At 42.7% G+C, this 12742-nt stretch overlaps 1 protein-coding gene across 1 annotated transcript in view; it reads left to right on the top strand.

Moving 5' to 3' along the window:
- LOC121925168 (basic proline-rich protein-like) overlaps positions 1-11874 on the top strand; it is a 155860-nt gene extending 143986 nt beyond the window's left edge. The window contains exon 12 of the mRNA XM_042456996.1: positions 11513-11874. Coding sequence (XP_042312930.1) covers positions 11513-11874 — 362 coding nt within the window. The remainder of the gene's footprint in view (positions 1-11512) is intronic.
- Positions 11875-12742: the final 868 nt, after the last annotated feature.

Below are 12742 nucleotides of genomic sequence, written 5' to 3'. Positions count from 1 at the left end.
GCAACACATCAAACCTTCAGAAAGCCCATCTTTGTTGAGTTGTCTATTCCCAGCGTGCCGATATAGAAGCCGATGGAGAGCGGGGGTGGCTGAAAAGTATCTGGCTATATGCCAGTAGTGCCAACTGGGATGTTCTGGAGGTCCCAGAGGACAATATCACTGTTGTGCATCTGACTGTGTAGGCACATAACCAAATGTCACTCTCTACTGGCTGCTACATGGTTGTGTTGGGGTGGGCAACATGGGAAAAGATGGGTTTTCATTGAAGCGAGACAGGAGATTTAGTGAAGTTCCATCTAATAGAACTTCAGCCTGCATCTTGACCTACATTTATATTCATCACAACCATTCCTACTTCCTGGTCACTATGCCTATAATACGATGTGTTGTTATAAGAAATAGAACTCTAAGAGCTGAAATAGCAATTGTTGTTGTGTGCCTTCAAGTTGCTGCTGCCTTAGATTCACATATCATGAGGTTTTGTTGGCAAGATTTGTTCAGAGATTTTTTTTTCTTTGAAGCTGAGAGAATGTGTCTTGTCCAAGGTCACCTAGTAGGTTTCTATCATTTAGTGGAGATTCAAATTCTGGTGCAGCACCCACTATACTGCATGCTGGTTCCAATAAGTAGAACTAAGAGCCGAAATAGTAGTCTCTCACATAGATCTATCAGTGTTCTCTATATATGTGATAGAAGTGGATTCAGCATGATCCTGTTGGCAGTAATGCAAAAAGAACTGCACAAGGAACTGAAGTGAGATCTCTGCAGCTAATCAGAAGTGGGATGACCATAGTGGAATTGTCATAGTTGGTTTAACCCTCCCTTTTTAAAGGATGTGTGAATATCCCATTTCCAGTGCTTTAATCTTTTTGTTACCATGTTCCAAAGGAGTCAGGATTAGAATTAAGATCTGAAATCCTTTAACTAGTGGATCATATTTTATGATTGCACAATTACATTCAATGTCCCATCCAAAGCTCTAGTTTGCAGGGCTTGTGGAGTGGGCTGGGTTAATTGGCTGCAAACAAAAGTAAATGTGGTGATGATGGTATTAGAATCACAATTGTTTATAGTGCAGCCATTTTTTTCAGCTTGGTAATGGATCTCAATGGGGCATTTGAAAGAAGCTGATGAGAGAGGGATGCACAATATAGTAGAACATAGGATTTTAGTACATTATGATGGTGCATGCCTGACTGCTTTCTAATATAGCTGCTCCCTTTCTTGGTTACTGTATATGTCTGTTCCGTCCAGGTAAAGTCTAAGTCTCCTCTGCAACCTTGCAAACTATTTTCAGGTTGCTGGTGAAGGATGCATTCAGCTATTTTCATGTAGCAGTATGCTCTGCAAGGATGTCACCACTGGGGTAGCCTAAGGACCCTAAAGGTACCTGCTGGTGTCTGTTGTAGCACACCTTGTAAAGAAAAATAGTTGTATGCATTGTTATTGAAGAGTCAGCATGGTGTAGTAGTTTGAACATTGAATTAGGACTCTGGAGGCCAGGGTTTGATTCTCTGTTCAGCCATGGAAATCTAGTAGGTGACATTGGGTGAATGAGACTCTTAGCCCTGGAAAGGTTGGTGAGACTTCACCTTAGGGTCACCATAAATCTGAAATGGCTTGAAGATACACAGTTGCTATCAATCCCTTTACTCTCCAGCAATCCAGGAATTGATGTGTTGTGTGTGAGGGGGATTACAAGTTGGGTTTCTCCATAGTGTCAAGACACATAGCATCACACAGATCAGGTGGATGATTTCTTTTCAGATCAGATGACCAAGCAATGAAAAAAGAAGGGAGGTAGTAGTAATAGAAGAATGCAAGTATCCTGGTGTGTGCAGCAAGTCAAACTTTCCCAAGAAGTTAAACAAATTCCTAACTTACCTTGATGATCTCATTTTTCCATAAAATTGGCGACTATCTTAGACCTGATTGTCACTAGTCAACAGAGTGAAATAGTGGGAACCTTGGGTAGAAATGGCATGTCCCCTTTTGGATTTGTTATACAGAAGAAATGGAAAGTTGAATGTAGGTCAGAAATACTCAGAGAGAAGGGAGCTTGTAATGGATGAAAGTTTTTTAAAGATGAGATATTAAAGGCACATTCACAAACAATTCGAAGCAAGAAGGGAACATGAGAAGCATCTAAAGAAACTGGAGTGGTACCATAAGGAGCTTTCTGATGAGTTGAGATTTAAAAAGGGCATGGATAAAAATGGAAGAAGGGGGGCAAACCACCCAAAGAACAGGACTAATGAACAATCAGTATCTGTAGCGAGAAGGTCAGGAGGGCTAACAGTCAGAATGAGCTCCAGCTTACAAGAAAGGCTGAAAATAATTTAAAAGGGTTTTTCTTTTCCCCCTCCCAGCTTTGGGAGGAAGAACATAGGACAAGGAAGTAGTAGGTCTGCTGTATGCTAGCAGGTGCTGGAGAAAAGGTGAAATGGTTGAACACCCACTTTGCCCATCTTCTTCCAAAGGAAGAAGAGTGTTCTATCTGAGGAAATAAATGATTCAATGTGGGGGTTTCAATCTAGACCAAGATAGGTGAGCAGGTAGTAGGGGGACTATCTAACTAGTTCTTTTCCCCAGAACACGATGAACTGTATCCATGGGTAGCAAAGGAACTGGGCTGCTGCCCCACTGCAGAATCAATGCAATTTGACACCACTTTAATTTGACATGTTATGGCTCCATGCTGTGAAATTCTAGGATTTGTAATTTGCTGTGGCACCAGAGTTCTCTCAGAGAGAAGGCAAATATCTCACAAAACTACAAATGATTTATCTGTAGGTAAATTTAGCTTGCTATAAATAAAACTAATTTGGAACCTGCCTCTGGAGTTCTGGGTTTAGAACCGATACACATAGGCTAAAAGTTCCTTCTAGAGTTGCTTTAGCCATTTGACTGCTTCCTATTAAGCTAAATTAATTCCCTTCTTGAATTCAATAAGTGGATGCCCTCTTGAGACACTGCAATTTGAGTAACAGCCATCTCTGAACCTGCTCCAATTTCTTAATCCTTCTTAACATAAGGCACCCATAACCGAATGCAGTACTCCAGATGATGCCTGATGAATGGTGAATGTAGCGGGACTGTTACTTCCCTTGACTTGGAAACTATGCTTCTACGAATGCAGGGTAAAATAGCATTCACCTTCTTTGCTGCAGCTTCACACTCCTAGCTCATATTTAACTTTTGATCAACAATAACTTCAAGATCTTTTATGTGTGTGCCAAACACCACATAGAGAAGGCTAGGCTAAAACACTTCCGCCTGAAACACATGTTTCTCATATTCAAATTCAATGTGAAATAGTATGTAAGCACTCTCCCATGGTACTGAAACAGTAAAACCCAAGAAGAGTTTGATGGCATTGTATTTCTGAATATATAGTTCGATTCTTGCCTTGTAGGATTAATGTATGTAGTCAGGGTGGCTTCCCATAGCCAGTGGAGCATGGTAATATGTGGCAACAGATCTGGAGCACCACACTAGGTGGTGAAAAATAGTGGCCCCAGCATATCACATATGGGTAAAAAGTCATATTTATCCTTCATTTTAAAACCTCTTTTAAAACAATTTACTATCATAAACAGAGTGAGCTGTTACTTTTTTTAAAAAAAAATTGTGCTAAGTGAAGCTTTGCCAATACACAGCTACATTAAGAACTGAAGAAATGCTGTTAAATAAACAACAATCTCTCTGGATCTGGCATGTAAATATTAATTAGAGATGGAAACAAGGCAGCATCTAAACTGTTTCTATTAATTTTTTGGCTGGGATCCAGTTTTCCCCACAGCGTATGGGACTTTCTCCCCCATTTAAATTCTCTGAACAATCTGTCTGCAGCTTAATTTTAGGCAGCAAAAGGAATCTGGAAACCAGCAAAAAAACCAGTCAGCTGTACAATCTTTATTTCCTTGGTAGGATGGGGGAAATCACCCAACTGATGTCCAAAGAGTTTTCCTAGCTCAATGTTTTGGAGATTCTGACCAGAGTCTATTGATTGGTTAGAGTAGACTATTGAATCAATGGGATTTGTTGCTGTGTGCTTCCAAGTAATTTTTTAAATGTATGGTGACTCCAAGGAGAACCTATTATAGGGTTTCCTTGGTAAGCTTCCTCAGAGGGGGGTTTGCTTAGTCCTCTGAGGCTGAGAGAGTGTGACTTGCCAAAGGTCACCCAGTGGCTTTTTATGCTTGAGCAGGGAATTGAATCCTGATCTCCAGAGTTGTAGTCCAACACTCAGTGCTGGTTGTCATACCTAAGATTTAAAAACCTGTGAAAAAACCTACCATGAAGGAGAGTCCAACACTTGGTGAGATAATTTCTTCCATTGTCAGATAGCTTTTACCATCAGAAAGTTCTTAATATTTAGTTAAAATCTCTCTTGTTGTAATTGAATCCATTGGTTCTGGTCTGGTCCTATCCTCTGGAGAAGCAGAAAGGCCCACTACATCTTTGTATGCCACCCCTTCTGACCAGGGGTTCAAATCATCTCTCAGTCTTCTTGTCAGGCAAGATATGCAATGTTGTGTTTTCTTCCACCACCAGTATTTAATGACTGGAGGTGTAAGAGTTACAATGCACCCTGCAGAGTATAGTACATAGCTTAGTGGGTAACCATTGTCTGTGTGAGCCATAACCTCTCCCCTGTGATCCCTTCCCACTACATCACGCCATATTTGCTAGCCCTAAAGGGCTAGGGAATGGAAGATAACTATGGAGAATGCAGCTTGGGTGACCTATGTGAGTGGCAAGCCACACACTGCCAGCTGTGACCTGTCACCTCTCCTGTCCTCTGTATGCTCCCAGAACACAGCCTTAGCCGCTTGTTGCTAACACAATGCAGGTGTTGGCCTTGCAGTTCATTGCCATGTTCTCTGTGGCACTGGAGGGGGCAAGCCCTGCTCTTTTCTTACTTTCCTTAAAAAAACAAACAAATAACTCTGTCTCTAATGCACTAGGTTTGAAATAAATGGAATATATCTATGTATGCAGCACGCTGTTTGAGTTTTCGCTTCATGATAAAGTAATTCCCATGCAGAGATTTATGATTCTCCCTCCCCTCTTTATATGCTGAGAAATGCTTGTTGGCTTGACATTTCATGCTGTTGAGCTCAGCAGATGGCTGCATTTATTAAGATGTCTTTCCTTCCTTATCCCAAGGCTCAGGGTGGGTCATGAATTTAGGGGCTTGCATTTTAGGCCATTATTTCTAGAGTTATATGATTTCCCGGACAATGGTGATGTCTCAATATCTTTGCTTTTAGGATGTACAGGTGCCAGTTGGATAGGCATCAGAATTAATGAATGTTTCTCCATTAACTCCTCTCCCTGCTTTCAATTTTACTCCATAAAGAAGTTATGGAGAAGGGACCAAGCCTTGCCTTCTTGCTAATGTTTTACTTTTGTATGTCTTGTGGAGGAATACTCAGTTATGAGAGCTCCTTTTCACAGTTGGAGTTCATAACTTAGATCAGGGTATGGGTAACTATGGCAGCACTAAGGACCTATTTTTCACATCCAGCACCCACTGTAGGCTATACCTGGCCTCCAAACAGCAAAGCAATGTTACAGGGAAGAGGGGCCAGTGAAAAATTACTCCTGCTTTTTGATTTTGGGGATTGTGTGCCCCAGGGTTACCAGACTGGATTTGGGAAGGGGCTTGTGCAACATTAATCTTTAATAAATCTTGGAGGAACTGTAAAGTTCAGTCCAGTGAGACAAAGGTGTGTGTATTTCCTCATCTTTCAAACCACTAACTCTCAGCTGCAGCCATCCTCACCCAACACAGCTATTACCTTTTTGGTGGGGAACAGATGGAGGGGCATGGAGGAGAAACAGCAATAAGAAGAAAAGAGTCCAGTGATAAGAACAGGAATGCTTGGGTCTCAGCACCCTCTCTTTCTGGATGCACTGGTGAGGCAATAGCCATGTGAGGGAAGGGGATGGCTGTGGTTTAAAGTTAGGATTTGAAAGGAGAGAAAGGACAGGTATCTTTGTTCTAACTGATAGAATGTTATGGTACCTCATCCTGCTCTAAGATTTGTTAAAGTGTAAAGTAACAGGTTGGGATGCGGTGGCACAACTGGTTAAGACTCTGATGTTTATCACACTATGCTCTTAAAGAGGTACTATTCCAGTGTGACTCCTCTAGCAGCCTCCTGTTGCATGCTGGGATTGGCAGTTTTAAGGAGCTGAACTTCTCTGCCTGAGAATTCTAAATACCCCTCCTGTTGTTTGCAAGATTGGCAGGTTGGCAGTTTGAGGCCCAGGTGCCACATGATGGGGTGAGCTCCTATTACTAGTCCCAGCTTCTGCCAACCTAGCAGTTCAAAAGCATGCAAATGCAAGTAGATCAATAGGTACCACTCCGGTGGGAAGGTAAACAGCATGCTGTGCAATCATGGTGGCTACATGATAACAGAGTAGTCTCTGACAAAGCTGGCTCTTCGGCTTAGTAACGGAGATGAGCACTGCCTCCTATGATCAGACACAACTTGACAACTTTGTCAACAGGGAATACCTTTACCTTACCTTCTTAAAGTAATATGAGCCATGTCTCAGATATAGCTTTACAGTTCTCTATCAGATCCATCGGCCACCATTGATCCAGGGAGATCACTATTGATTTCCAGGGGCCAAGTAGCCTGCCCTAAAACAAAACACAAGACAAAACAAAACAAAAAAGAAAAAAAAAAAGAAAAAAGAAAAAAAAAGAAAAACAAAGAAAATAAAGTGGAGATTGCTGGAAGTCCAAAACTAGTTTTGAAATTGTTGTTTTGTTGTCAACTGTCCTCAAGTTGACTTACACTCATAGTAACCCTGTGGATGAGGAATCTCCAAGATCCCCTGTCCTCATCCTCTCTACTCAGGTCCTACATGCTCAGGTCCAGGTCCACCCAGATTGAGTTTAGCCATCTGGCATATGGTCTTCATCTCTATTGCCCTCTTCCTTTCCTAGTTGAAACCAGCTTGTACCACAGTGTTTTAAAAAATGTTAAAAGTGTTAAAACTTTGCATTGTGGTAGAGGGAGCTGCAACCTATACTGTTCCAAGAGTCTTTCAGAAATTATCACCTTCCAAGCAGAAGGTTTGAAAAGGATGGTTCAAGGTTGGTCCAATGGAGTCTCTGAAAAAGACTGGCAAAGTAGTAGGCAGTAGGAAAAAGAGAGGGGGAGGAACCACCCAGTCCTGCATTTGCTAGACTTGTTGGAGGTCTCTCATAATTCAAAAGTCAATTTGATGTCTAACAACATCAACAGAATTATTGGCCACAGAAACAGCCTTTGGAAGGCTCTGGGTCACACTTTGCTCATGCCTGGTGTACAGTCAAGCAGACACATACTGTCTGTGCTCCATAGCATTACAGATTTTCTTTATTCTTCTTGAACTTTTAGACACCTTTCCAGAATTTCTCATTCTACCAAAGGATCACCACTTTACTTGGTTGTACTGGGCTCAGAGTAGGAATCTAAAAACCCAGCGGGCAGAGCTGAAACATGTCCTGCCCCCCCCCTGCAAGAAATCTGTTACCGAGTCATGTGACAACATGATGCTTTAGGACAGTGGTTCCTAAACTTTGGACCATAGATGTCTTGGACTTCAGCTTTATGAAGTCCTGACGGTTGGCCAAGCTGGCTTGGGCTTCTGGTAGTTGAAGTCCCAAACACTTGAAGGATCAAAATTTAGAAATCACTGCTTTAGATTGTCAACTTCCCCCCAAATTACAACTTTTTAATATTATGTTCATATAGGTCAAATCACTGAGAGGTGTAAGTTTCAGGATGCTCTGAGAGTTGGGCTGTTTGTATGGTTCTTAGAAAGAAGGAAAATAAATACACATTGAAAAAGAATCAGATTGGATTCCTATATCAGATTAGATTTGCATAGCGTAAATCTTTGCATGTAAAGTTACACACCGATTTTATTATATAACACTTGTGCTGAATGAGAACATTCCAGAACTGAATGCACAACCAAAACTGCATCTGCATGTGTGGCAATACCACACATACAACCCTACTTCTATGACCACAAAGTGAATATGAACATTGTGCATCAGACAAATAATAATAATAATAATAATAATAATAATAATAATAATGTCCAACCATTTCTGCGGGACCTGTGCATACATAAGACTCAAACAAGTTTCTGGTGATTATCTGTGGTATCATACCATACAGACCTGCTCAGGTTTCTAGGCTTCTGTTGATATAATCAAAGGGAAGATATTCTTCAACATACTTAAGACAGCTGACGCCATCACTTAATTTCTCTTGCTGAAGAAATACTCAAGACTTGAGCATCAGTGTCTTATCCTCTTGGTGATAGTTCAGATTATAAGAATATTCGGTGCAATTCACAGTTGAGGAAGATAACCAGTCTCTGGCAGCTTTCCCCAAATCACCTGCTTGGAAACACCCATGCCAAATGTATCACTGTGGCAAAAAGCCCAACAACGTAGAAGAACTCTGCAGTCCTTAACAATGGATGCTAATGTTGTTGTTGTTGTTGTTGTTATTATTATTATTATTATTATTATTATGCTTTATTTATATAGCACTGTAGATTTACACAGCGCTTTACATACAAACAATAAAAGGTAAACCTGCCCATAGTGTACAATCTAAGAAATAATAGCATAATACATATAAATAATACATAACAATACAGAAAAGAGTACAATAAAGTAAAGCAGGCAACAAATTAAAACTGTCAGGTAACAAATAATAGTCATGTAATGCCTGGGAACGCATCTCTGAACAGGATGGCCTTCAACTCAGTTTTGAAACTGGTTAAAAAAGTGATGACTCGTGTTTGTGGGGGGAAGGAGGTTCCAGGAGTGAGGGGCAGCAAGTGAAAAGGGACGAATCTGGGATGGGGCAGTGAAAATCCTAGGATGAGACAGCAGACCTTGAGTATTAGAACGGAGGGCACGAGTGGGAAGGTGAGGAGAAAGAAGGTTACATAATTAAGGAGGGGCCAGCCCATGCAGGGCTTTAAAAGTCAACAGCAGAAGCTTATACTGAATACGGAAGGGGAAGGGGAGCCAGTGAAGGGATGATAATAGAGGAGAAACATAGTCAAAGTAGCGAGAGGATGTAATAATGCATGCAGATGAATGCTGGACAGAAATTAAAGGACGGAGGTGAGAGAGAGGAAGCCCTGCCAACAGGAGGTTACAATAATCTAGTTGTGAGACGACCAGAGCGTGGACCAGAGTCTTGGCAGTAGAGACTGAAAGAAATGGGCAGATTTTAGCAATACTGAAGAGAAAAAATGTACAGGCCTTGGCTTTGGCCTGGATCTGGAGGATACACGACAGAGAAGAATAAAAAATGAAACTAAGACTGCGGACTTCCTGGACTGTTCAAATAGAGTTGTTGTCAACAGTAACAGAAAAGGAGTATTGGAGGAAGGGCTTAGGTGGAAAGACAAGAAGCTACATCTTGGACATGTTAAGCTTCAAACACTGATGGTACATCCACTGAGAGACAGCTATAAGACATGATGTAACTTGCTGTTCAAGCCTTGGAGAAAGGTCAGGGGTGGAAAGAAACAGTTGAGCGGATAAGTTTTCCTAGGGACAATGTGTAGAGAAAAAACAAAAGGGGACCAAAAACAGAGCCCTGAGGAACTCCAACAGATAAGGGAACAGAGGACGAGGTCTGATCACTGCAAAAAAACTATCTGACAAGATCTAAACCAATCAAGAACAGAGTCCGAGAACCCAAGGTCAGAAACTATGTCAACTAGAAGACCGTGATCAACAGTGTCAAAGACCGCAGACAAACCAAGAAGAATGAGAACAGAGTAAAGAAATTAGTGAGAGCTGTGTTTGTAGAATGCTGTGGGAGGAAACTGGACTGAAAGCGATTGGGAATGGAGTTGGCGTCAAGAAACTCAAGATAGCGAGAATTATTGACCCATTCCAGAACCTTCGGAAGAAAGGGAAGAAGAGAAATCGTACAATAGCTATACAATGGGGGCCAAGAGAAGATTTTTTTCAGAATTGGGGAAATGAGAGCATGGTGTTTATCAGACGAGCTCTTAAAGAGGTACTATTCCAGTGTGACTCCTCTAGCTGCCTCCAGTTGCATGCTGGGATTGGCAGTTTTAAGGAGGGGTATTTAGAATTCTCAGGCAGAGAAGTTCAGCTCCTTAAAACTGCCAATCCCAGCATGCAACAGGAGGCTGCTAGAGGAGTCACACTGGAATTGTAGCTCTTTAAGAGCATAGTGTGATAAACATCCATATTTAAAGTCCGAAGGAAAGGAGCCCGTAGAGAGAGAGAGATTAAAGATATAGAGAAGTGAGGGTAGAAAAGAGGGAGCTATAGAAATTAGAAGATGAGCAGGAATTGGATCAAGAGAACAAGTTGCAAGTTTGGAAGAGTTCAGCAGTGTAGAAAGTTCATCCAAAGAAACAGGAGGAAACACAGACATTTTTTTAGGCAAGAGTGATAGAAGATTAGTAGTACAAGAAAAATAATGCAAACTGGCAAAATGATTATGATGCAACTTTTAATTTCCTACTGTGGGAGAAAAATTAATCTTATAGGGTTTATGAGTGAGTTGTCTTCTTTTTTAAAGTGATGCTTGGAAGCTCAGGGTCCACCAAAAATAAGCAATTAAACAAATTTTATACAGGATTCTTACAAAAACATGCAACAATTGAACAACAAAAGGCTATGACACTCATATAAGCTCCCCAATATGGAGCAAGCACTGTTTCCAAGTGATGTAAAGCACTATTTTAGAGAACATGATTCACAATATTTTGTACATGTTTAATTTAACCTTTGTTTAATTGAACGTTGTTTTTTATTAACTGTGATAAATTGTAGTTTCAATGTTTATTATGTTTATATGGATCATGCTTTTGACATATTGTAATTGCTATTTTTATATATATTTTTTTCTATCAGGTATTATGTTATGTTAAATATTTTTTTGATGTGGACCTGTGCTGAGGGGTTGGAGAAAGGATTTTCTATGAACCTTGTTTGACTTGTAACATTCTTATGTTTTCCTATTGATTGCCGCTGTATTGATATTGCTTATTGTCTGTTTTATATGGCTGGGGGGCTGGGAAGGGATTAGTTTGTTTGTTTTATTGTATTTTTATTGTACTTCCACTGTTGTTAGCTGTCCGGATTCCTCGTTGATTGGGCAAGATACAAATAAATTATTGGCCCCATTCCCACTTGCCCATTTGCCCTGGATAGAGCTGGGAAGATCTGGGTACCCCCCTCTTGAATCTACTTGGAAACAAGTGCCTACTATCTTTTACCTCGATCAGGGCAATTTACCCCTCTGAAGTTCACATTTGCGGTACCGATTTAAAATGAAGCCTCCTTTGCTGTCAATCAAGTTCACTTCCGCTTTTGTCAAAGGTGACGTATCCTACAGCCATTGGCCAACCGAATGGGGCCTTTCCCCCCCTCCTGTTTTTAAAAAACTGGCGGCAGTGTGTGCATGTTCTGTCAACTTGTTCGCAGGGGACTTTGGGAGGCCAGCAGAAGTGGAGGAACCAGGAAGGCAGGCAGCTCCTGCAGGATACAGGTGCCTGCCCCCACTTGCCACTGCCTGGCTCCTGCTCCGGAGGGTAGGAGGGCCTTTCAGTCAGCGGCGCTCCATGGCTGCTCCTGCCGCCGCTGTCTGCTATCCTCCTCCTTGGCCCTGCAGCACATGGCCACCCATCAGAGACCAGGAGGTGGCAAAGGGACAGAGGGAGGCACGGAAGGAGGCCGTGCCCTCCGCCTGGATCAGGCCTAAGCACCCACCACCTTCTGCTCAGCTCTGCTCTGCCCAGCCCTTGGCCTCTCTGGAGGGATGGAGAGCCGGCTGGCTGAGTGGCTGAGGGCCCCCTCCTGGCTTGCCTTGCCCACTTACCTGCCTGCCTGCCTTGGAGGCCAAGGGTTAGGCAAGCCTGCTGCTCTTTGGCTCCCTGGGGATCACTCCCAGCCCATCCTGCCTCCTGTGCATTCCTCTTGCTCCCTTTCCCCACTTGGTCGTGCTGCTGCCGCTTGGCCTCCTTTTCCTTCCTCCTCCTCCTCCTCTACTCTGCTCTTCCTCTCCCTCGGCTGCAAGCGTGGAGGAAGCAGGGAGAGGAGGAAGAGAGGGAAAGAGGAATGGATGAAGAAGCTAAAAAGGAGGGTGAGCAGCAGCAGGACAGTGGAGGGCAAAAGAGAAGGAGGAAAAGAAGGAAAAGGAGGAGGAGGAGGAGGAGGATGACGAGCAGCAGCAGGGCAATGGAGGGGGGTAAAAGGAGGCGAAAGAGGAGGAACGAGGAGAAGATGTGGGGAGAGGAGGAAAAAGAGGAACAGGATAAGGAAGAGAAGGAAGAAGAGCAGCAGCAGGAGGAGGTCAGGAGGAGGAGGAGAAGGAGAAGGAGAAAGACCCCGTGGGGGCGTTGGCAGAGGAGGAGGAGAAGGAGGATAAGGAAGAGCGTAGAAGAGAAAGTAGAGGAGGAAAAAAGGAGGGCAAGCAACAGCAGGAGGGTGAGAGGGAGATAAAAGGGAGGGAGGAAGGCAGAGAAGCTGAGGGAAGAGCCGCAGCAGTGACGACAGGGAAGAGGAGGAGAGGGGCAAGAAGACAGAAGAGGTACCCCCCTGCTGCCTGCCGCAATGAGAGTAGCAACATTGGGGAGGGGGTGGCAGCAAGCAAAGGAAAGGGAAATGTAACACAAGCATACACATTCTATCCATATGTACCCATCTGTAGCACAA

This window comes from Sceloporus undulatus, chromosome 3 (assembly GCF_019175285.1).
Source record: "Sceloporus undulatus isolate JIND9_A2432 ecotype Alabama chromosome 3, SceUnd_v1.1, whole genome shotgun sequence".
NCBI lineage: Eukaryota > Metazoa > Chordata > Lepidosauria > Squamata > Phrynosomatidae > Sceloporus > Sceloporus undulatus.
This window is presented reverse-complemented; position numbering and strand designations above follow the sequence as displayed.